The 26601-nt window shown below is 43.9% G+C and overlaps 1 protein-coding gene across 7 annotated transcripts in view; it reads left to right on the forward strand.

The window, feature by feature from the left end:
• Positions 1-26601, forward strand: part of RANBP3 (RAN binding protein 3) — a 174962-nt gene that overhangs the window by 86601 nt on the left and 61760 nt on the right. For all 7 annotated transcript variants that reach the window (XM_075123100.1, XM_048830695.2, XM_048830697.2 and 4 more), the window contains 4 exons: positions 835-906; positions 11548-11613; positions 12875-12967; positions 13850-13959. In XM_075123100.1, coding sequence (XP_074979201.1) covers positions 835-906; positions 11548-11613; positions 12875-12967; positions 13850-13959 — 341 coding nt within the window. The remainder of the gene's footprint in view (positions 1-834; positions 907-11547; positions 11614-12874; positions 12968-13849; positions 13960-26601) is intronic.

Genomic DNA, 26601 nt, shown 5'->3' on the forward strand with positions numbered 1-26601 from the left:
CAGCAGTTGCACCAGAGCAAATACAGAGGTAAAACAACCTCTCTACTTCTGCTTGAGATTCCCATTTATGCGTCCAAGGATTGCATTAGCCGTTTTGGCCACAGTGTTGGACTGGGAGCTCCTGTTCAGCTGATTACCTACCATGACCCCCAAATCTTTTTCAGAGTCACTGCTTCCCAGGATTGAGGCCCCCATTGTGTAAGTATGGTCTACATTCTTTGTTCCTTGGTGTATACATTGACATTTAGCTGTATTAAAACACATATTGTTTGCTTGCGCCCAGTAGACCAAGTGATCCAGATTGCTCTGTATCAGTTACCTGTCCTCTTCATTATTTACCATTCACCCAATCTTTGTGTCATCTGCAAACTTTACCAGTGATGATTTTATATTTTCTTCCAGGTCATTGATAAAAATGTTAAACAGCTTAGGCCCAGGAACCGATCATTGCAGGACCCCACTAGAAACACACCCACTCAAGCCAGTTTCTTAATCTGTTTAATGTGTGCTTTAAGTTTTATGTTCTAGTTTTTTAATCAAAATGTCATTCAGTACCAAGTCAAATGCCTTTATAGAAGTCTAAGTATATACATAACACTATTAGCTTTATCAACCAAATCTGTAATACCCTCACAAATATTGTTAGGATCTGTTTTCCATTAAACTTACGTTGATTGGCATTATTTATGTGTTACCCTTGTTTAATTCCTTATTTGAGTTCAGTATCAGCTGATCAATTATTATATTGAAGGGAGGGACTTTACAATGAGGGAAACTAACTTTCTTGTGTCCGTATGTGTGGTTTTTTCTTAGTAACTTTTTTCTTGACTACAGTAACAAAGAACAATGTCTTTATGCCATCAAGCTTCTGTGAACCTTCTGCAGGAAATTCTGACTCAGAACCAGGTGAGCTTCCTAATCTCTTTGCCTTTTTCAGCAAGTTGTTACGGTTTGCGCTTGTGATCTAGAGCAGGCTAATTAACATTTTAAAATTAAGCCCTTAGATGAAAGAATGTAAATTAGCTGCTAGAGCTCGTCTCCCCTCATAAGCAGATTGTTCTTATCAGTCATTCATAGAGGGTTTGTTTTCTGGAGCTTGTAGATATAAACTGTTTGTTTTCAGTTCCCACTTTGCAATCCATCTGAACTTCAGGTGAAGTGGAATGTCATTGTTTTGTACAATGGAAGGTGGTATGATTCAGGTTTTGTATCTGTTACCTTATTAGCTTAATAGCTTGTTGTCATGTCAGCTGTATACGGTTACAAATATAACATAACCCACAAATCATGCAAACATTTCATTACTGAAAAGAGAATTTAATTTAGCCTTATGTGAATTTTTAAAATGTCTTTAGAAGATGGTTTTAATTTCACGCCTTTCTTTTCAGTGCATCAGACAGTTACCACAGCCCCAGTTCTTTCCTCTCTTTGGAACAAGGGACTTTGCCCACTTTTGCAATAACTTACAGCATGTGCTATCTTTAGCCCTTCCCCAGCTGTGAGTAGAAGTGTGTACACATGCCCCCAAACGGTCTTTGTGGTCCAGCACCATTCAAAATCACTCCCAATGAAGATTCTCAGACAAACACTACATTAAGATAGAGTTAAAATTGTGGTTACAGATTAGTAATTTTGACTAAAGGTTGTATTTTTTCCTAAACTAAGACCTATAAATTCAGAGTTAATGTTACACTTGTAAGAAAACATTTTAAGGTATAGCACATGTAAAATCTTAACTCTGTCCTTTAGTGACACCATTCAGTAACCATAAAATTATCATAGAATCATAGAATATCAGGGTTGGAAGGGACCTCAGGAGGCCATCTAGTCCAACCCCCTGCTCAAAAGCAGGACCCATCCCCAATTAAATCATCCCAGCCAGGGCTTTGTCAAGCCTGACCTTAAAAACTTCTAAGGAAGGAGATTATGATAATTTTTTAAGTGGGCATGGTCCTACATTAGATATAACTTGTGTTGAATTAGATTTTGTCTTCCACCTTCATGGTGTCACTACAGGACATTCTTCAAATTTAGCCTATGCAGAAGATTTCAGTGAGTTTTAACTATACAAGAAATTTGAGGAGATAGTGTTACTCTGTTACTTGAACCATTCGAGATGAGACAAGGGCCTTAGGTGCTAAATTTCTTAAAGAACTCATTTTAAAATAATCAGTTTTGATTTATCCACTAACAAATTTACTTACAAATTCTTAGTAAACTTATTCTGTACTCACAGTAAGTATTGGAGAAGATCAGTGTATTCTTCATTCATAACAGAGAAGTTGAATCCCTGCTTTAAATACAAAACTGAATCTTAACAATGGAACCCTCACTAGCTCCACTATAATAAAGAGCAGAATGAAACTCCTTAACACTGGTACCCAACTCAAAAGCCTAGGGTGACTTTTACAACCTCCATAATACCCACTGCCCCGTTAGCCTTATTGCTATGCTACTGTTTCTGTTGTACTTTCCTTCCCATTTGTCATACACAGTTTGCAGAATGGTGAAGTGCAAAATCACAACAAATTGATCATCATAAACATCCATGCTGCCTTACCCCCAACACCCATTTTGCATTTCTTCCCCTCAGAACACATGCATTTGTATAATTCTCTGTTTGAGGAGAACTGGATTCTTCTTTGAGTTAATCTATTACAAATTCTGCTTGTGGTGACCAGCAAAGGTCCTTGCCATCTCTATTGTCAGGCACTGAGGGTCTGGAACTCAGGCCTGTGGAGTTGTCTAGTGGGAGATTTATGCACTGTGCTGCAGTCAGATGAAACTGCAGCTGATGCCCCACCACCAGATGTTATACCCACTGACTAGCAGATGACTGCTGATTGGACACCACTGGGTATAAAGCTTCCTGTTCCTGTCCCACCACTTGTTCGAGCAACAATTCACAAGATCTGATGCTGCCTAGAACCCAGAGGTCAACTCCCTGCCTCTTTGCTTGGCTCGTACTCCTTGTTCCTGGCTCCTGCTATCTTGCTTTGCTCCTTGTTCCTTTTATCATGTCTAGTTCCATACTCTTGCTACCATGCCCAACTTCTAGTTCCTGTTTCCTTGCCCTGACCACTGCTGCTGACTCCTCCTTCGACCCTAGGTGTGACTTCTGACTCCAATTCTGACTTAATTCTTGACATGGCTCTAAATTTGACCCTTGGTTTGACTTTGGACTCAGACTCTGGCTTTGATCTTCAGCATGACTCCCAGTTGCAGCCCTGACTCCACCCCTTGTTCTGACCATTAGGTCAGACTGTTCTGTTAGAGACTCTAACAGCTTGCTCAAATCCTCTTGGTCTCCTCCAGGACTCGCTGCTGAACCCTTGGACTAAGTATGGACACCTCCGAGGCACTTGCCCCACTGTTGCCCCAAGGGCCTGTGAGCCTGCAGGAGCAGATTGCACTTCTCTATAGGATGAAAACCAGAAACTGAGGGACCAAGCGCTACAGCTACAGATGAGAAATCGCTCCTTGCAGGAGCAAGCTACAGCACTTGGAGCGGCTGTGCATACCCGCTTGTCTGCCCTTATGATGCCAGCTTGGTTGACCAGCCGCAGAGTCCCTCTGCTGGAAATATATAATGATGCCTATGATAAGTTTCATGGGTTCCTTACCTAGTGCAGACTTCATTTTAGGCTTCAGCCCGAGGAGTACGTCCCAATCAAGTAAATTGGGTCTAGTACTGAGCCTGCGTACTGGAATGGCTCTAGCATAGGTCTCTCCCCTTCTAGAATAGGATCACTCAATGTTGACCAATTGGGACTTATCTGTACAAGCGTTTGCTACTATTTTTCAATGACGCTCACAAAGCCTGCATGGCAGAGTCTGCTGTATGAAAGCTTTGGCAAACACTGGAGTCAGGTCCTTTTGTCACCCAGTTCTGATGTTTGGCCATAGATATTGCCTGGAACAAGGCTTCACTCCTGCAGCATTGTCTTCGCGAAGAAACCGCAACTGGAACATAAGAGGGTCCCACCTACCTTCTGCTCTTACCTAGGCTCAGTTCTCAAGCCCAAGCATTCTCTGCCTCGTTTGAGCCCATTCACAGTAACACAGTACAGCACCGCCTATTCCCTGGTGAGTGAGAGCATAGAAAATAGGAGACCCTCTGCTTGTATTGTGGAGGAGCAGGGCATGTGCTGCGGTCCCCTGTATTCTATGATTCTATGCAGTATCTCCACTGTTACGCGTTGTGGAATGTTACTGTTCTTGGAGCTGCAGTATCAGCTGCTCTAGCAGATAGTGCAACATGTTAATTCAGAAGCCCTTGATGTTCCTCATAAAGAACGACCGCAGGCTCGGTTCAGTGGTGAAGGCGCTCAGCCAGGCTTATTGTTGCCGAAGCATGGTATTAGTGCCCTGACTGTGGTTACAGGTGCACTAACACATGCATGCCCACGACAATGGTACCTTTTACTCAAGTTAAAACTTTTAAAGGCCACAATCACTTTTCCATAGGTGTTTCACATTTTCCTATAGAATCTAATAGAAAATGTTATCCCTGCGATAGGTTTTTAGATTTTTAATAGGTTATCCCTGCGATAGGTTTTTAGATTTTTAATAGGTTATCCCTGCGATAGGTTTTTAATTTCTCAAGGTGCTTGATCTAATTCCCATTGAAGTCAATAGGAATCTTTGGCAAGGCCTACTCTACACACTTAGGGTATGTTTATACTACAAAATTAGGTCGAATTTATAGAAGTAGATTTTTAGGAAGCTATTTTATACAGTCAATTGTGTGTGTCCCCCACTAAGCGCATTCAGTCGGCGGAGCGCGTCCCCAGTACCGTGGCTAGTGTTGACTTTCGGAGCGTTGCACTGTAGGTAGCTATCCCACAGTTCCTGCAGTCTCAGCCACCCATTGGAATTCTAGGTTAAGCTCCCAATGCCTGATGGGGCAAAACATTGTCACGGGTGGTTTTGGGTACATGTTGTCAGTTGCCCCTCCCTCCTTGAAAGCAACAGCAGACAATCGTTTCGTACCTTTTTTCCGTGCGGACGCCATACTGCTCTCAGCAGACTGTGCAGTAGGACTGCTAACCGTCATCACTGAACCACTGCTTCTGCTGCAGCTCTTCTCTCCTGCTCTTGTCTTGATAGCGAATTTCTCCATGTTGGCTGTCATGGGCTCCTACTTCCGCTGCAACTCTGCTCTCATGAATCCATCTCGCAGGTCCTCTCGTAGTTCTCTATAAATATCTATTCTCGTGGCATCCGTCGTCAGCCACCGCTTCCGCTGCAACTCTGCTCTCCTGCAGATGCCATACCATGGCAAGCATGGAGCCTGCTCAGATCACCGCAGCAGTTATGAGCATTGTAAACACCTCGCGCATTATCCTGCAGTATGTTCATAACCAGAACCTGAAAAAGCAGGCGAGGAGGTGATGGCAGCACAGTGACAAAAGTGATGAGAACATGGACACAGACTTCTCTCAAAGTACGGGCCCTGGCAATTTGGACATCCTGGTGGCAATGGGGCAGGCTCATGCTGTGGAACGCCGATTCTGGGCCCAGGAAGCAAGCCCAGACTGGTGGGACCGCATAGTGTTGCAGGTCTGGGATGATTCCCAGTGGCTGCGAACCGTTTGCATGCGTAAGGGCACTTTCATGGAACTTTGTGACTTGCTTTCCCCTGCCATGAAGCGCCAGAATACCAAGATGAGAGCAGCCCTCACAGTTCACAAGTGAGTGGCGATAGCCCCGTGGAAGCTTGCAACGTCAGACAGCTACTGGTCAGTTGGGTATCAATTTGGAGTGGGCAAATCTACTGTGTGGGCTGCTGTGATCCAAGTAGCCAACGCAATCACTGAGCTGCTGCTATCGAGGGTAGTGACTCTGGGAGATGTGCAGGTCATAGTGGATGGCTATGCCGCAATGGGATTCCCTAACTGTGGTGGGGCGACAGACGGAACGCATATCCCTATCTTGGGACCGGACCACCTTGGCAGCCAGTACATAAACCGAAAGGGGTACTTATTGAATGCCAGCCTTCTGTTGGTTGGGCAGTCCTCTGGGGTGGAATGATTGGGTGCCTGGAGTGCGCCACCCTCCCCCTTGGCTGCAGTGGCGGTCTGTGCTCCTGCTGCCTTTCCTGCAGCTCAGCCATATGCCAGAGCATATCAGTTTGATCCTGCAGTAGCCTCAGCATTGCATCCTGCCTCCTCTCATCATGCTGCCACCACGTATCATCTTGCTCCTGCCACCCCTCCTCTCACAAGTGCCTCCTGTTCTCGCATGCATTTTGTGCTTTCCTGAACTCTGACATTGCTTGCCTCCACGCATTCTGCTGAGCTCTTTCAGTGAGGGAGGACTGCATGAGCTCAAAGAACATTTCATCGCGAGTGCGTTTTTTTTTGCCTTCTTATCTGCGCTAGCCTCTGGGATGGAGATGATAGGGGGAGCATTGAAATGTTTGCAGCTGCGGGAGGAGAAAAGGGAGCATAGTATTTAAAAAGACATTTTCGAGAACAATGGGTAGACTCTTTCACGGTGAACCAAGCTGTTAACATTACATAGCACGTGTGCTTTCAGTACAAGGTGTCCCGTCCCCGTCCCCCCCAATTCTCTGGGATGATCGCTTCACCTCTTCCCCCACCACGTGGCTAACAGCAGGGATGATTTCTTTTCAGCCACAGGCAAGCAGCCCAGCAGGAACGGCCACCTCGGAATGTCCCCTTAATAAAATTCCCCTATTTCAACCAGGTGACTATGAATGATATCTTTCTCCTGAGGATAACACAGAGAGATAAAGAACAGATGTTGCTTGAATGTCAGCAAACACTGGGACCATATGCTGCCATGCTTTTTTATGCAATGATTCCAGACTACGTGCTACTGGCCTGCCGTGGTAAAGTGTCCTACCATGGAAGACAGAATAAGGCTGCACTCCCCAGAAACCTTTTGCAAAGGCTTTGGGAGTACCTCCAGGAGAGCTTCATTGAGATGTCCCTGGAGGATTTCCGCTCCATCACCAGACACGTTAACAGACTTTTCCAGTAGCTGTACTGGCCGTGAATGCCAGGGCAAATTAATCATTAAACATGCTTGCTTTTAAACCATGTATAATATTTACAAAGGTACACTCACCAGAGGTCCCTTCTCTGCCTTCAAGGTCCGGGAGCCCGCCTTGGGAGGGTATTGGCTCCAGGGTGATAAACAGTTCCTGGCTGTTGGGGAGAATGGTTTCATCCTTCTCCTCATCATCATCTTCCTCATCCCCAAATTCCTCATGCTTTTGCATGAGACTCCCTGTTTCAGGAGTCCACGTACAGGGGTGGGGTAGTGGTAGGATCACCACCTAGAATTTCATGCAGCTCATCATAGAAGTGGCATGTCTGGGGGTCTGACCTGGAGCAGCCGTTTGCCTCTTTGGATTTTTGGTAGACTTGCCTGAGCTCCTTAAGTTTCATGTGGCACTGCTGCGGGTCCCTGTTATAGCCTCTGTCCTTCATGTCCTTGGAGATATTTTCATTTTGTCTTTTGGAACGGAGTTCTGGTAGCGCGGATTCGTCTCCCCATACAGCAGTCCTATCCAGTACCTCCCATTCGGTTCATGCTGGAGCTCTTTTGCAATTCTGGGACTGCATGGTCACCTGTGCTGATGACCTCGCCATGCTGGCCAAACAGGAAATGAAATTCAAAAGTTCCTGGTGCTTTTCCTGTATACCTGGCTAGTGCATCTGAGTTAAAAGTGCTGTCCAGAGCGGTCACAATGGAGCCTGTTATACGACAAGGCTCCTATGTTTCGTCAAGGAGTATCAGATGTGAAACAGCATGCAGGGATTTAAAAAGCCAACTCAAATCAAGAATTCCTCGTACACAAGCATTCAGGTCTTGAGCAGTCCAGGTAAACCATGCACGTTACAACGAAGCTTAAACTTGTTCTTCATCATCATTTTTAAAACAATACTAGCTGCCTGTTTCATTTTAAAAACAGCAAAAAATATCCACCTCCCTTTGCATTTCTTATAAGGAGTCTTAAAGTGTAAATCTCAGTGTGATACATATGCTATCTTTGATGTGCTTAGCTCTTGGAAGTCCAGGGGCTCTGGGCTGCTGACCCCGGGGTCCCTAGGGACAGCTCTGTCTGCCATTAGGGAATTTTTTCCCCAAGACCCCCCTGTAACTTTTCACAAACCCCCAGGGGTTCATGAACCCCAGTTTGGGAACCACTGTCCTATGGGGAATTAGTACCATGCTTTGTCAACAATAAACTTGGCCAAATGCCTTTGCCACCAAACGACGCTTGTGGTCTTTCTGGATAAGTAACATTGACGTCTGCTAAATCAGCAGCTGCGCTCTGTTGGTGCAGCGAACACCGGAGCTCCCAAGTACAGCAGCACTAGCAGCATTAACAGCACTGTAGCGTCATCCGCTCTCCACAGCAGGAACAGTACCTGCCACCAGAGGTTACACCCACGGACTAGCAACAGCCTGCTGATTGGACACTGCCAGGGAAAAAGCTTCCTGTTCCTGTCCACCCATTCTCTGAGCAACTAGTTGCAAGGCCTGTCGCTGCCTAGACCCCTGAGATCAAGGCACTGCCTCTTCGCGTGGTTCCTTTGTCTTATTCCTGGCTTTTGGTACCTCGCCCTGCTCCTTATTCCTGGTTCCTGCTTTCTCTTCCTCACCCCTGCTACTGACTCCATCTTTGACCCTTGGCGTGACTTCTGATTCCAACTCTGTCTTAATCCTTGGCATGACTTTTTACTCTAATTTTGATTTTCGGTGCGACTCCCAACTGCGGCCATGACTCCACCCCTGGCTCTGACTGCTAAGTCAGACCACCCCATTATGGTTCCTGACATCCAACAGCTGATTGTTCTGCCTTCATAATATGTCCTGCTTCTGGTAGCCTGGGGATACCGCCTTTCTCTGGGGGCTGATTGTGCTGTCTCTCTACCAGCTCCTGGCAGGCTGGCACTGTTAAATCATTTTTTTATAAATTGTCTCCTTTTAACTTGGCTGAACATGTCTGTTGCTCCTTTCCTTTCCACATCATGAAACACAACTGTCACTTTTAAGAAGTCTTTCTGGAGGAGGGAACAGTGCATCCTGTCTTGAGGCCACTGCTCTGAGAGCTGAACAGAGTCCTTGTGTATGTAAATTCTCTGCTTTTTGCAATCATGGGTTTATTTTAGTAGTTTAATTTAGGGATGATTTGCCTTGAGCAACTCTTTTTTTGTTTAGAAAAAAAATTTGTTCAGTGAAATCTCTTTAAATGGGTAAAACGTATTCTTCTAAAAAGTGTGTAATATTCTAAGAAGGTGCAGTTAGCCTGCTGGCTATTAGGTGTGGGTTTTTTCCTCCTCCTATGGTAGTGACTATAAATACTGCCAGAGGCTACTTGGACCATTGATGTGTCCCAGAGTGACTTTATTAAGTTAATAGATAAATACTTTTGTGTTCAGAATCTGAGAGATGGGAGTATTTTGCTGAGCTTGTGATGGATAAAGCATTTTGATAGAAGCAGGTATCTATACGTATATATAAGTAATAAATGTTTCCTCTCTCATTCCTCTCCTTTGATGCATTATTACATCAGTCACTTACCCTAGAAGTGGTGAAGGAAAATGAATGTCGTCTTTTGGGGGGTCCCCCCCCCCCGGCAACTATTTTGTATGTAATGAATTAATACAAATCCTGGTGTTCCTTAGCTCTCTGGTCTGAAAGTCTTAAGTTGGCCTGTGTTGAGGAATGTAGGGAGGTTAATGTAATAAGTAAATGGAAGTTCTTGGGGACATAGAATTTTCCATGGTAAGATTAAACATCTGGTCTGCTAAGTCTACTGTTCAGCCTCCAGTATCTGTTGCTTCAAAGTTAAGTAACCCTCTCACTCACTGGTATATCTCTGAACCCATTGTGCAGTGTTCCAGGTTAGTCAAGGTGAGAGATTTTTCTTGACACCCCACAAGCAATTAATTTATGCCCTGAAATATGAAACTTGATTACCTTTATTTTAATGTAGATACCGCTTGATGCCATAGACAAATAGAAAACCATGTGTTCTGTAGAATTCTGGTTCAGCATAAACGTTGCCTGCCTTCACCAAAGGGTTAATTGCCTTCATAGTGTTGGAAATTTGTTAGTCTTTTGTGCTTTTAATGCTCATTGGATTACTTTGGTGTTCTTCATTTTCTAGTTCCATTTCTGAGCCCTCAAAAAGTATCATTTCCTCCTCGTGTAGTAGTGTTTTAGCAAACTGTATCTCAGCAAAGTGGGGCTACAGAAACCAAAGACTATTCACAGCAAAATGTCCTGTACAGGCTACTTGAACAAGTATTGTTGCTTCTGTGCTGGGGGCATGGCTAAGGATAGGCCTTCTGTAACAGGAAAGTTTGACATATCTGAATAGATTATAAGCGGGGGGGGAAGGGGGGGTGTTCTGTTCACTATGATAGTGAGCAAACATTGTCCTATACCGGGGGGGGGAAGTGGATGGGGTGGTGGGCTCTCTCTTTGACCATACAACAAGTAAGGCCTGGTCTATACCAGAAAACTAGATTGTTTAACTAAGTCAGGGGTGTGAAAAATCCACACCACTGAGCAGCGTAATTAAGACAACCTAAGTCCCCGTGTATACTGCATTAGGTCAATGGAAGAATTCTTCCGTTGACCTAGCTACCGCCTCTTGGGGAATTGGATTACCTATGCCGACGGCCGAAACCCTCCCATTGGCATAGTTTGTGTCTACACTGAAATGCTACAGTGGAGGAGCTGCAGCAGCGCAGCTTGCTGCTGTAGCGTTTTATGTGCAGGCAAGTCCTAAATCTCGTCTCCCAGAATTCTAGGGTTTTTTTTTTTTTTTTTTCAGTTCCTCATTACAGGTCTGTCCCCTTAAACTATTTCTATAATCCTCAGTTAAGACTGGTTCAGTAAAGGCATCTAAACCCAATATAATAAAGGACCTCCGATATCCCTTCCTTTTTTCCCCACTCAGGGAGACCAAGTAGATATATGCTGCTTGCTTGCATCTCTTCCAAGTATATCCTGTCAACAGTATAATCTCTTGTGTTCTTTAATGGTAGCTGCTGTTGGATTTTGCTATGCTTTTAGTTTTACTCTTTAGTCTGATCACTCCACTTGGTTAAAGCATCTGTTTGTTTCTTAATAAGTATTTATTTTTATTTTTTGTGCCAGGGAACTCATGATTTACAGCCCAACAAAAAATCTGATTGTATCTTCCTGAAAACAATAAAATTTAAAATGTATATCTGGTGACAACTCATAATTTTGGCCCTCTTGATTTAATTTTGATGTCTTGTTGGCTAAGACTGTATGTGATGTTGAGGAAAACAAGATATCCTTCTCCAAATTGGGGGAAAAAAACATTTTGCAACATTCTTTTTATATTAGGCATTTCTGCTGCTGGTGGGCATTACATTGGGAAAAGTGTGAGCTCTCTGTGGTTTGTGTCTGAAAGTACCATCTCCATTGTCTGCTGTCAGTGTGCTTAATTCTTTGCATTCTGCTTGGTCCCCTGTTTTGGCTACATGCGTCTGAGAACCTACATTCTTATATTTTGTGTTGTACTTCTAGAGGAAAAGAGCAGTGGATTCCGGCTGAAACCACCAACACTTATCCATGGCCAGGCACCCAGTGCAGGTAGGTTTAATATTTTCTGAGGCAGAGGAAAAGCACATTAAATGAGGAGCTTGTTTTATTCAGGAATTTCCTCAAACTAATCTTCCAAATTAGAAGGATTTTAGTTCCTGTTTAAAAAATCTTCTTCTATTGCATGAACACTGAAGTTAAGAAATTTGTTTTGTATATATAAATATGTGATTGAGGGAGCAGTGCTGTTACAATTACCATAGGAGTTTAAAAAATAAAACTGTTTTTCTGTGTTAGTGGAAGCCATGATTTGTAACTTAAACTGTTTTGTTTCTCAGTACAGACTGGAGTTTGTAAAATGTTAGCAAAGCTTATTGCTTTCTCATGTTTTGTTTTGCTCTCTTCTAGTGCTCAAAAGCCAATTTATACAAATCAAAATTAGGGCATGTGTACAAGGATGGAGGCAATCAGTATATCTAGCAGTCTCCTTAGCCTCTATCCAAATTCAGGACATCTTTTTGGATACTTTGGAAAATGACTCACTTTCAGTACAAGTGAAATATTAATGTTAAAGGTGACAATTTTTTCATAACATTTTAATGGACGAAGTGTTGCTTTTTTTTTTTTACTTCCTAGGAGAAACCCTAAATGATCAGGGATTTCCATAGACTTCTGGAGTTGATCCAGTTGGGAGGGGTGGGGTTCCTAATAGACTTTTTAAGGTCCAAATGTGAATGGAAGAACTGTAGCATATTGTGTTGTTTTATAGAATTCTAAAATGATCAGTTTGACCCCCCAGAGCCGGTCAGGATTAAATGGAACAACGTGCTAGATTAGTGTTTTCAGTAAGTTTCAGTTTACAGGCTGTGAAAAGTGTTTCACCCTCCACAACCTGTAAGAGAATTCAGGGGGAAGGATAAGACCTAGTGTGTGGAGCTGGGTATGGCTTTCAAATACAGCTGGGACTGCAAGTTCTCTGCACTTCACTCTTAATTGAATTTTCTGGCTTTTATTCTGTCTTAATATTTTTTAATGTAACTTTTGGTGGGCAAATGCAGAATGCATTAAGGAACTGTTTAAAGACTAGGAGCAAAACAGTAATCTTACCCTTTCTGAATAAAATTTTTTGGGGGGAGGGAAGGGGACGGGAGAGAAAAATGTCTTTTCCAGGGGACAAGTACGATATAATTTGAACTTTGTGCCACTTCAATCTTGCGTTGTCTCAGAAACAGTTAAGGAGAAGACTGAGTAGATGTTGATTTTTGCAGCTAATGTACTTGAGGGCGCTGGAAAAGTTTGCTTTCATTTTTAGGTCTCCCAAGCCAGAAACCTAAGGAACAGCAACGAAGTGTACTACGCCCTGCTGTTTTACAAGCACCACAGCCTAAGGCTTTTTCACAAATGGGTAAATCACATTCCTCTATTGCTCTATAATATTCCCTGCACTTTGATCATGTGTGCATAGTGATGTTGGGAAAGAGAACCAAAAGGCAACGGACCTGTAACTCTGAGGTTAGTTGTGTTTCTCCTCAGAGTGACCTTTTTCTTTGTTTAACATCTTCCAGATTTCCCTCTGTTTCAAAGGAACCTGGAAGTCATTAGGGTGAAATGCAACTGTCACATAAGAAACAACACACAATGAGATATGCAGCGTTTGTAAATGCGTCCTGGGTGAACTGTAAGGCATTATCTGTCTCCAGCACCTGAGTAGTATGTTTGTCTCATAGCCACAGACCCTGAAGTCTGGTGTTGTAAAATATAATTAACTTTGAGTAAAACACATTAAGTAATTGAGTCATGCACTTGCTTCATAGTTGCACGATTTGGGGCCTTAGTAAAACCATTTCCTCATTTTATAAGACTTTAAGTGCACATACATTATGAAACTGATCTTATAAAATACTCAGGAAGAGCATAGGTCGAATTTAAATATGTAGAATTTTCACACTAAACATTTTATAAACACATTTTATAATGGTTCCAAATTGATTTTTTTTAGCCTTCTAGGAATGTAGGAGATGAATGATGTTGGACTCTTAATGGATAGCTACTGACTTCTAAAGCTTCTTAGGGGCTCTAGTGGGTTGGAAATTTTCCAACTGCAATTTTCCATTATTTTCAAAAGCTGAATATCCTTTTGGATTCAGAGGAACAGCCGTGTTAGTCTGTATTCGCAAAAAGAAAAGGAGTACTTGTGGCACCTTGGTTAGTCTCTAAGGTGCCACAAGTACTCCTATCCTTTTGGATGGCTCTCCAAATCTTCAGCATATAACATTTCTCATTACAGTTCCCAGCAGTGGGACCAATGGTGTAAACATCCTACCAGACTCTGCGGTGGCAGCCACATCAGAATCATTAAGTAACACAACACAGAAAGCTTCTGATGATGAAGACCAGGTGAGTTGGACAGTGATCTAAATGATCAGTCGCAGTTCTGTAAGTTCTCATTTGAATGTTGTTTAAACAAGTATTTTCTAAAAAGCACCAATTTGTATTGCACTCATTAGAAATATGATTTTATCAGTGATAATAGCCCATCATTTATTTTAAATACCTCCTCATACAGCGATCAAGAATTGTAAAGCAGGCTTACTGAATCCAAGCATTCTTAATTAAGAAGGTACCTTTTGGCATAATGAATGGATTTTTTTCCCCTCAAAGATGCTAGTAGAACAGTGCATTTCTTACAGATGACTTCTGTCCTCAATGGCTGCCTGGTTGGATCCACTGCCCAGGTGTCTCTGTTCGTAACATAGACCCTAACCATTCTGTCTCCTAAGTGGTGCTCCTCCCCATTGGTGTCTGCTGCAACCCCAACACACCACCAGCTGCACCAGACTAATCTGCTAAAGTTTGCTGACAGAAGCCTAAGTGTGACATGATTTAGTGAGGGTTACTGGGCTGGGTCTCCTGTATGAACTATAGATTTGCCAGTATGATAGGGAGGGGGCCATCTTCTCGGAGCTGGAAGATATGCTTCTCGTGCTGCTTTGCCTGCAGATGTCTCCCTTTCTTTGCCCTGTGTGCAAGTTGGGGCAAGAGGGGTAGGAAGCTTTAATGTAAATGTCGCATGAGAAGTGAAGCTTCTCTATGAAAGAGGCACCTGCTGCCTGTGGCAACTGTTGTGCGGCTCACCAGAGGATCCTGAGTCCAGTGGACCTTACCAGGTCAGTCTGACTGCATCTTCTGCTGGCCAAATTTATTAGGTTAGTGGGAAGCTTGGGAAGAGGGAAAAGGGCACAGAGAGAGCTTGAAAGAAAGCCTGGCTATGGATTTGTTAGGGGCAGAGATAAGAGAGCCTGAGAAACAAGATTCTTTACTGCCCAGTTTCCTTCATCAGCCCTGCTAACTAAACCAATGCCCCAGCTTTTCCCTCCACCCCAATTTCCTGTACCATACACGTTTAAAGTGTTTTTATAGATGCTTATATTTTAAATGCTTGAACTCATTTATTAAACCTTTGAATGTAGAATGTTGCTGAGAATCATAGAATATCAGGGTTGGAAGAGACCTCAGGAGGTCATCTAGTCCAATCCCCTGCTCAAAGCAGGACCAATACCATCTAAATCATCCCAACCAGGGCTTTGTCAAGCTTGACCTTAAAAACCTCTAAAAATGGAAATTCCACCACCTCCCTAGGTAACCCATTCCAATGTTTCACCACCCTCCTCGTGAAATAGTGTTTCCTAATATCCAACCTAAACCTCCCCCACTGCAACTTTAGACCATTACTCCTCATTCTGTCATCTGCCACCACTGAGAACAGCCTAGTTCCATCCTCTTTGGAAGCCCACTTCAGGTAGTTGAAGGTTGCTATCAAATCCCCCCTCACTCTTCTCTTCTGCAGACTAAATAACCCCAGTTCCCTCAGCCTCTCCTCGTAAGTCATGTGCCCCAGCCCTCTAATAATTTTTGTTGCCCTCCGCTGGACTCTCTCCAATTTGTCCACATCCCTTCTGTAGTGGAGGGACCAAAACTGGACACAGTACTCCAGGTGTGGACTCACCAGTGCTGAATAGAGGGGAATAATCACTTCCTTCGATCTGCTGGCAATGCTCCTACTAATACAGCCCAAAATGCCATTGGCCTTCTTGGCAACAAGGGCACACTCTTGACACATATCCAGCTTCTCGTCCACTATAATCCCTACATCCTTTTCTGCAGAACTGCTTAGCTAGTCGGTCCCCAGCCTGTAGCGGTGCATGGGATTCTTCTGTCGTAAGTGCAGGACTCTGCACTTGTCCTTGTTGAACCTCGTCAGATTTCTTTTGGCCCAATCCTCCAATTTGTCTAGGTCACACTGGACCCTATCCCTACCCTCCAGCATATCTACCACTCCCCCCAGCTTAGTGTCATCTGTGAACTTGCTGAGGGTGCAATTCATCCTATCATCTAGATCATTAATAAAGATGCTGAACAAAACTGGCCCCAAGACCGACCCTTGGAGCACTCCACTTGATACGGCTGCCAACTAGACATCGAGCTTAATCTTGAAGCCAGATAGGTCTTTTGCCCCCCACTGCTTTCCTTGGAATGCTGTTCCAGAACTTCACTCCTCTGATGGTTAGAAACCTTCGTCTAATTTCAAGTCTAAACTTCCTGATGGCCAGTTTATATCCATTTGTTCTTGTGTCCACATTGGTGCTGAGCTTAAATAATTCCTCTCCTTCCCTGATATTTATCCATCTGATATATTTATAGAGAGCAAATTAGCAAATTATCCAGAAATTAGCTCCCTTCCCTTTTTTGTCGTTAAGCATTTACTTTTAAAAGGGGGAAAAGGAGGAACCGGGGAACTATAGGCCAGTCAGCCTGAATTTGATACCTGGGAAGCTACTAGAGCAGGGGTGGGCAAACTTTTTGGCCCAGGGGCCACATGTGGGTTTGGAAATTGTATGGCGTGCCATGAATGCTCACAAAATTGGGGTTGGGGTGCGGAAGGGGGTGAGGGCTCTGGCTGGGGTCGCAGGCTCTGGGGTGGGGCCAGAAATGAGGAGTTCAAGGTACGGGAGAGCACTCTGGGCTGAGGCTGGGGGGTTGCGGGGGAGGTTGGATGAGGGGTGGGGTTGGATGAGGCTCTGGGGTGGTACTGGGGATGAGGGGTTTGGGGTGTAGGAGGGTGCTCCAGGCTGGGACCGAGGAGTTCTGAGGGCGGGAGGGGGATCAAGGCTGTGGCATAGGGTTGGGATGCGGTGGGGGTGGCTCTGGGCGGCAGTTACCTCAAGCAGCTCCCGGAAGCAGCGGCATGTCCCCCCTCCAGCTCCTATTCGGAGGCATGGCCAGGTGGCTCTGCTGCACGCTGCCCCATCTGCAGGTACTGCCCCTGCAGCTCCCATTGGTCGTGGTTCCCAGACAATGGGGCCTGTGGGGACAGCGTGTGGAGCGGAGCCCCCTGGCTTCCCCTGCACATAGGAGCCAGAGGGGGAACATGCTGCTGCTTCTGGGAGCTGCGCGGAGTGGCCCCCGACCCCGCTCTCCGGTGGAGCGCCGGTCCGGGGCAAGCTCCAGACCCACTCCCCAGCGGGAGCTCGAGGGCCAGATTAAAACGGCTGGCGGGCCAGATGTGGCCTGCAGCCCGTAGTTTGCCCACCCTTATACTAGAGCTACGTATAAGACATCCAATTTGCGAATACCTGGAGGACAAAGGGGTAATCAGAAGCAGCCAGCATGGATTTACCAAGAACAAATCCCGTGAAACCAGCATGATTTGTTTTTTTGACAAGGAATCTGGTTTGGTGGATAGGGGCAATGCAGTGGACATATTATACCTGGAGTTCAGCAAGGCTTTTGACACAGTCCCACATGACATTCTGATAAGGAAGCTGCAGAAATGCAGGCTAGATAAAATTACTGTTAAGCAGATATATAATTGGTTAAATAACCGCAAACAACGAGTAACTATTAATGGAATAATGATGGGAGGGGGGTCTCAAGTGGGGTTCCACAGGGATCTGTTCTGGGTCTGGTGGTGGTAATTACCTGATGTAGGAATAGAGAGCATACTGATGAAATTTGCAGATGAGACAAAGCTAGGGGCAGTTACCATCACTTTGGAGGATAGACCTAAATTCAGAGGCATCTTGATAGATTGGAGAACAGGGCTATAGACAGCACAATGAAATTCAGCAAAGACAAAATGTAAGCTGCTACACTTAGGGAAGAAAAACCAAATACACTCATACAAAATGGGGGATAACTGGCTTGACAGCAGTAGTCTTGAGAGGGATCTGGGAGTTGTGGTGGATCACAACCTCGACATGAGTCAACAATGTGATGCTGTTGCCCAAAAAAAAAAAAAAAAAAAAAAAAAAAAGGCAAATGCAATTTTAGGTTGCATTAACAGAGGGATAGCATGCAAGCCATGGGAGGTGATTGTACCGCTCTACTTGGCGCTGGTTAGGCCTCAGGTGGAGTACTGTGTCCAATTTTGGTCACCAACATATAGAAAGGATGTAGAGAAACTGGAAAGGATCCAGACGTGAGAGACAAAGATGATCAGAGGGATGGAATGCAAGCCATAATAGCAAAGCCTGAAGGAACTGGTTATGTTTATTTTGGAAAAAAGGAGATTAAGAGTGGACATGTTAATAGTTGTAGCAGAAAGTGAAAATTTGAGACATGGAGGCCTGGTATAAGAGACTTGGTAGGAGGCCTGAACTAAATTAATCAGACCCAGCTGATATAAAGCAAAGTTAGCAATAGTCAGGCTGTGAGCAGAAGTCAGGCCCTGTTACAAAACATGCCTGCTTGCAAGTTCACAGAACCTGGTAAGAATAGGTCTGGTATTGCAAAAACACGAACTCTCCTGAGAAGTGCTAGGCACATGTAAACACATTCCAGAGAGTAGGACCAGAACACACTGATACCAAGTATGGTATAAACACACTCCCCAAAGATAACAGGGACATACTGACCCCTCCTAAAGATAAGATCAGCATGAAAGCGTGATGGATAGAGAAGTTTTGATTGAACCAACATGTACAAGGTAAAAGGTGGTAACTCACCACTTCAGAGGGGCAATACATAACTTGTATATCATAGAATCATAGAATATCAGGGTTGGAAGGGACCTCAAGAGGTCATCTAGTCCAACCCCCTGCTCAAAGCAGGACCAATCCCCAACTAAATCATCCCAGCCAGGGCTTTGTCAAGCCTAACGATCTAGCCAGCTTTCTATCCACCATTCATCCAGCCCATACTACTTTAACTTGCTGGCAAGAATACTGTGGGAGACCATGTCAAAAGCTTTGCTATAGTCAAGGAATAACACGTCCACTGCTTTCCCCTCATCCACAGAGCCAGTTATCTCGTCATAGAAGGCAATTAGATTAGTCAGGCATGACTTGCCCTTGGTGAATCCATGCTGACTGTTCCTGATCACTTTCCTCTCCTCTAAGTGCTTCTGAACTGATTCCTTGAGGACCTGTTCCATGATTTTTCCAGGGACTGAGGTGAAGCTGACTGGCCTGTAGTTCCCCGGATCCTCCTCCTTCCTTTTTTTAAAGATGGGCACTACATTAGCCTTTTTCCAGTCATCTGGGACCTCCCCCCGATCGCCAAGAGTTTTCAAAGATAATGCCCAATGGCTCTGCAATCACATCCGCCAATACCTTTAGCACTCTCAGATGCAGCGCATCCGGCCCCATGGATTTGTGCTCGTCCAGCTTTTCTAAATAGTCCCGAACCACTTCTTTCTCCACAGAGGGCTGGTCACCTTCTCCCCATGCTGTGCTGCCCAGTGCAGTAGTCTGGGAGCTGACCTTGTTCGTGAAGACAGAGGCAAAAAAAGCATTGAGTACCTTCGCTCTTTCCACATCCTCTGTCACTAGGTTGCCTCCCTCATTCAGTAAGGGGCCCACACTTTCCTTGACTTTCTTCTTGTTGCTAACATTCCTGAAGAAACCCTTCTTGTTACTCTTAACATCTCTTGCCAGTTGCAACTCCCAGGTGTGATTTGGCCTTCCTGATTTCCAAGTTGGTCGCCTCCCATATTTACTATTCTTTCTACACATCAGGATGGTTTGTCCCTGTAACCTCAATAAGGCTTCTTTAAAATACAGCCAGCTCTCCTGGACTCCTTTCCCCTTCATAAAGAAAAGGAGAACTTGTGGCACCTTAGAGACTAACAAATTTATTTGAGTATAAGCTTTCGTGAGCTACAGCTCACCTCATTCTCTCAGGGGATCCTGCCCATCAGTTCCCTGAGGGAGTCAAAGTCTGCTTTTCTGAAGTCCAGTGTCCATATTCTGCTGCTCTCCTTTCTTCCTTGTGTCAGGATCCTGAACTTCGACCATCTCATGGTCACTGCCTCCCAGGTTCCCATCCACTTTTGCTTCCCCTACTAATTCTTCCCGGTTTGTAAGCAGCAGGTCAAGAAGAGCTCTGCCCCTAGTTGGTTCCTCCAGGACTTGCACCAGGAAATTGCCCTCTACACTTTCCAAAAACTTCCTGGATTGTCTGTGCACCGCTGTTTTGCTCTCCCAGCAGATATCAGGGTGATTGAAGTCTCCCATGAGAACCAGGGCCTGTGATCCAGTAGCTTCCATGAGTTGCTGGAAGAAAGCCTCGTCCACGTCATCCCCCTGGTCCGGTGATCTATAGCAGATTCTCACCACGACATCACCCTTGTTGCTCACACTTCTAAACTTAACCCAGAGACTCTCAGGTTTTTCTGCAGTTTCATACCAGAGCTCTGAGCAGTCATACTGCTCTCTGACATACAGAGCAACTCCCCCACCTTTTCTGCCCTGCCTGTCCTTCCTGAACAGTTTATGTCCATCCATGACAGTACTCCAGTCATGTGAGTTATCCCACCAAGTCTCTGTTGTTCCAGTCATGTCATAATTCCTTGACTGTGCCAGGACTTCCAGTTCTCCCTGCTTGTTTCCCAGGCTTCTGCATTTGTGTATAGGGACTTGAGATAACTCGCTGATGGTCCCTCTTTCTCAGTATGAGGCAGGAGCTCCTCCCTCTCGCGTCATCCTGCTCATGCTTCCTCCTGGTATCCCACTTTCCGACTTACTTCAGGGCTTTGGTCTCCTTCCCCCGGTGAACCTAGTTTAAAGCCCTCGTCACTAGGTTAGCCAGCCTGCTTGCGAAGATGCTCTTCCCTCTCTTCGTTAGGGGTCAGTGTATAATTCCACCTATCAGTGTATAAAAGAGGGGTCACAGAGAGTGTGTCTTTGTCCGGCCGAGGGATGAATGGAAAGTCCCACCATTCACTGATCTGAGTCCATTGCAACAAGCATACATATGTTAGTGTACCTGTAACCATTGAGCCAGGACATTAGGACTGCTTCATTGGCAATAAGCCTGGCTGAGTGACTTCATTACAGAACTGAGTCTGTGATCTGATTGGGCAGTTGGATTGGAGCCTACTTTAGAAACCAGTTGGCCAGAGCCAGTGCAGCTCACAGAGAGAACACACACACAGTGAACAACTGACCTCAACAGTCTTCAAATACCTGAAAGACCACCATAAAAAAGATGGGGAAAAGTTGTTCTTTCTTGGCACAGAGGGCAGGACAAGAGGCAATGGTTTCAGACTACAGCATAGCAGGTTTAGATTAAATCTTAGGAAAAACTGTTTAACTGTAAAAAGAAAAGGAGGACTTGTGGCACCTTAGAGACTAACAAATTTATTTGAGCATAAGCTTTCGTGAGCTACAGCTCACTTCATCGGATGCATTCAGCGGAAAATACAGTGGAGAGATTTATATACACAGAGAACATGAAAGAATGAAACATACAAAATTAAGGGTGTTACCATACACACTGTAAGGAGAGTGATCAGATAAGGTGAGCTAATACCGGCAGGAGAGCGGGGGCGGGAGGGGGTGTGGACTTTTTGTAGCGATAATCAAGGTGGGCCATTTCCAGCAGTTGACAAGAACGTCTGAGGAACAGCAGGGGGGGAAATAGTTTTACTTTGTGTAATGACCCATCGACTCCCAGTCTTTATTCATGTTTAAAGACTGGGAGTCGATGGGTCATTACACAAAGTAAAACTATTTCCCCCCCTGCTGTTCCTCAGACGTTCTTGTCAACTGCTGGAAATGGCCCACCTTGATTATCGCTACAAAAAGTCCACACCCCCTCCCGCCCCCGCTCTCCTGCTGGTATTAGCTCACCTTATCTGATCACTCTCCTTACAGTGTGTATGGTAACATCCTTAGTTTTGTATGTTTCATTCTTTCATGTTCTCTGTGTATATAAATCTCTCCACTGTATTTTCCGCTGAATGCATCCGATGAAGTGAGCTGTAGCTCACGAAAGCTTATGCTCAAATAAATTTGTTAGTCTCTAAGGTGCCACAAGTCCTCCTTTTCTTTTTGTGGATACAGACTAACACAGCTGCTACTCTGAAACCTGTTTAACTGTAGGAACAGTAGAATGATGAACCAGACTGCCTAGGGAGACCATGGAAGCTCCTTCACTGGAGGTTTTCAAGAGGAGGCTGGATAGCCATCTGTCTTGGATGGTTTAGACACAACAAATACTGCCCCTTTGCAGGGGGTTAGACTAGATGACCCTGGCAGTCCCTTGCAACCTGTGATTCTATAATTTTGGATGAAGGGGAACCTAAATGTATGGATCTGAGACAGTCTGATCCTGAACACTTTCCTGCCTTGGTACAGGATATTTTTTTTTTTTTTTAATTTCAACAACAGGAGCTTGAATTGGAGGCCGATTCTTCCCTGGATGAGAATGTGGATGTTGCTTTGGCATCATCGCCTTCTGAGGATGTTACTCAGTCCCATGGACTAGTGGACAGAGTGGTGACAAAGTTTTAAAATGGCCATCAGTATCTTTGGAAGCAGCCAACCTCCTATTTTCCACTACAAGGAATAATGTGTCTCTGCCAATACTAGAAGGACTTCGGCAAACAGCTAAAGCAGAATCCATCCTCATGTCATCCAGTTTCAAAGAAGGCTAACAAATTATACCGGATTCCATATGAAGTGTTTTCTTGCTTTCATGTTCACCTTCCAGCTAATTCACTTGTTGTGGCGGCAGCAGTCTAGAGTTCTAAGTCAGGTCATGTATATTCCACTCCATATGAAAGAGAAGGGAAAACTTTGGACTCTGTAGGAAGAAAACTTTTCTTCAGCTTCTTTAAATATGATAGTGGCCAATTACCAAACAGTGATTTCCAGATATCTATTTCATCTTTGAGAGACTTTTCACTTTCCATCAAAAATCTTCCAGAGCACCAACAAAAATTAATGCAATTATAAAGGAAGATCATAATGTTGCAGAACACACACACACATCATCTTTTGATGGTTCAGACACTGCTTCCAGATTGATAGCTCTCTGTAGACGTGCATGTTTAAGATCTTCATCATTACCTATAGAGACAGTCTAGAATAGAGCACTTTTTTTTTATTTAATTTAATTTTATTTTTTTAAGTGAGTCCTCTCTTCAGGACTAAAACTGATAAAGTTTTAGAAAAGGAAAGAGACATAGTCTATCTCTAGATCTTTGGATCTGCTACATTTCCTTGCTCCTACGTTCCTATGCTGGTATGCAGTGCTATCCACCACCTTCTTCGTATTATGCCCAAAGAAGACAGCAGTCCCCATAGCAGCGACATCAGTAACACAGGAACAGATCCTATGACACCTCAGATGAAGCCAAAGAGTTCTTCAGCTACATCTTCATTGCATAATGGTCAGACCACAGGTTTGACATGAAGATTGAAACCTGTGAGCCTGTCTTAGAGAGCTCTACCCATACTTTAGGAGACAGTCTATCTCATTTCTATGATGTGAGAGTTTTCCATACCTTTGGACACAGTAAAGGAAGGTTATACCATCCAATTCGAATCCCTTCCTCCATACAACCTCCCATCTCTTTTCAGGGACCCTTTTTATGAGAGGATACTAAGGACAGAAATACAAACTCTGTTACAAGCAGGCCCAGTAGAAGAGTTTCCAATAAGTTCCAGGAACATAGGTTTTTATATCTGTTTTCTGATCCTAAAAGAGGACATGGTCTGTGATTTTTAGATGTCAGGAATCTAAACAGATGTATCAAGGGTTTCAATTTAGAATGCTAATTCTTGCATAAATTATCTCCTCCCTTTCTACTTTAGATTAATTCACTGCTATCTTGAAAGTGCTTACTTGCATATCTCTGTAAGACCTTCTCATTGAAAATATCTTTGTTTCACACTCAGTTGAGACCACTTTCAGTGCAGAATCCTACCATTCAGCTCCTCCACTGAGCCCAGAGATTTTACGAAATGCCTCTCTGTGGTAGCAGAGTATCTGAGAAGGTGTGTGTGTGTGTGTGCGCTCATCTATCTATAATTAGATGATTGGCTCTTAAAACCTTTCTTCAAAGAGGAATTGAGAAATATTCAGTTCACTTACTGCCTGTTCAAGAATCTTGGCCTTCTAATAAACAAAAAGAAGTCTCTTCTATCTCCATCACAGAGAATCATCTACATTGGTGCAATCCTCGATTCCAGAGAGGGTTCATGAAGCTGTGCTTCAGTATTCAGGGCCTACTTCTGTAGCTCTGTCAGAAAATGATTTACTTGACTTTAATAGGTCTTTTGACCTCAACAACATATTATGTACTGCAGATCCAGAATGAGGTCACTTCAACGCTGGGTATCAGGAAACATCAAACTGAGTATGCACAGCATGTTCAAGACAATCGCTGTTCTGAATTTTTTTTTTTTAATATCTCTTAACAGGTTGGCTGAAGCCAGAGAATGTTCTCAAAGTACTTTTATTCATCCCTGCTCCTCCTACTGTAATATTTTGGAAGTGTCTGATGAAACTAGGTTGGGGGGCACATCTAAACAGTTTATTAATTTGAGGCCTTAAGAATCCCCAGGAATCCCTTTTACATATAAATGTGTTAGGTCTGAGAGCTGTCCTTCTAGGTCTCAAGTTGTATCTCCCACAAATGCAGAACTCAGTAGTCCAAGTTCCTATGGACAATATGTCATCAATGTATTAAGTAAACAGACAGAGAGGAGCTTGTTTTGTCTTCTCTTTTCAAGGAGGCAATAAAACTGTGTGATTGGTGTATTATACTCAGATGGCTTACATGTAGCGGGAGCTCGTAGTGAAGTTGTGGGTTGGTTGAGCAGGGATTCCAGGCAGATGCACAAGTGGTGAGTAAAGGATTCGGTGGCTGAGGACATTTTCAACCTATGTGGCTTCCTAGACATTTGTTTTTTTGCCACCAGAGTCCATAGCAAGTGTCCCTATTTAAGAGTGAGCTCACAGTCAGTGACAGGTGCATTCCTCAGTTGGGCAATAGTTGTACTGTCTGAGTTTTTCCCCCTTCCCACTAACATTAAAGGTAGTAAAGCAGGTAAACCAGGACGCGACCAAAATTATTCAGAATTGCTCCAGTTCTGTCCAAGACAACAATGTATATCGACTTACTTCTCCTGTTCAAAGGGAATTATAAGATGCTACTGGTGACAGTGGACCTATTTTCCCAGCAGGGAGGGGAGAGTCTTTCATCCAGCTTCCAGTCATTGCATCTAATGGCTTGGGCAGCAGTACTTTAACTGATTTAGAAGTCTTGTTCTATTGAGGTGCAATGTGTTTTTAATTCTAGGAAACCATCCAGTAGAAAATATTATGACCTTGAAATAGGAAAGGTTTGTTTTATGAGCGTCTGATAAAAGCGTTGATCCAGTCTCGACTCCTAATCAGTATATTATAGAATATTTGTTTCACCTGAAAATTATGGGTGTAGCTACCTACTTGCTTTAAATCCACTGATTAGCGGTAACAGCTTTTCATATACATATTGATGGTAAATCTGTTTTCTCACACAACTCAGTTGAAAGGTTTATTGAGTTTGGATCTGCCAGTAGAAAACCCAGTTTTTCTATGGTATTTAAACTTAATATTAAAACAACTTATGTCCCCTTAGTTTGAACCTCTCTCAAGGTGTTCTTTATTTCACCTGTCCATAAAAACAGTTTTTATAATAGCAATCACATCTGCTAGAAGGATTAGTGAAATACATGCTTTGATGGCTGAACCTCATGTGGTTTTTCATGAAGACTTCACCCCTGATTTCTTCATGAAGTAATTTAAGATTTTCAAGTTAATTAATATTAATTTTACTAGTGTTCTTTCTTGGACGCCAGGCACATAACGATCAGTCCACACTGCATGTTTTAAATGCAAAAAGAGTTGTATTGTATTACCTGGACAGAACTAAAGACTTTAGGGGTTCTCCCAAATTATTTTCTATGTTGAGCATGGTAAGGGCCTAGTTGTTTCTGCCCAGTTCTAGCCTGAGTCTAGATGGCTCAGACAGTGTGTAGAGGAGAGTTATAAGATTTCGTCTCCCTCCTCCTCCTGGTCTTAGGCTATGTCTATACAACAAGTGTTACAGTGGTACTGCTGTGGTGCTATGGCTATGTTTCCTACATTGACAGAAGGGCTTTTCCCATCCATGTAGTTTATCCACCTCTCTGAGAGGTGGTAGCTAAATCTTCTTTTGATCTAGTTGCATCTACACTGGGGATAAAGTTGACATAGCTATGGCACTCCGCATGAAATTTTTCACAGCCCCGAGCAATGTAGCTAGGTCAGTTGAATTTTTAAGTGTAAACCAGGCCTAGAACTCACTCTACAAGAGCAGTTGAAATATTTAAAGCTGACACTTGAGGTTCACTTCACAGTTTCAGTAAACACTGTGTGTTAAATTTGCAGCCAGATCTGATGGCAGAGTGATACTTCAGTCCTTGTTTAATTTGGACTTCTTGTCCCCCCCCCTCCATTCTTGGAATACTGCTTGCCAAGCTATCCCAAGAGTGGGAATATGCTGAGGACACTCCAAAAAGAAACATAGATCATTTACATAACCAGAGTTCTTCGATATGGACTCTGTGTATTCATACACAGGGTTTCTACAGGTATATTAGCAACAAGAAGGTGGTCAAGGAAAGTGTGGGACCCTTACTGAATGGGGCAGGCAACCTAGTGACAGAGGATGTGGAAAAAGCGAATGTACTCAATGCTTTTTTTGCTTCGGTCTTCACAGAGGTCAGC

This window comes from Caretta caretta, chromosome 25, assembly GCF_965140235.1.
Source record: "Caretta caretta isolate rCarCar2 chromosome 25, rCarCar1.hap1, whole genome shotgun sequence".
NCBI classification, from domain to species: Eukaryota; Metazoa; Chordata; order Testudines; family Cheloniidae; genus Caretta; species Caretta caretta.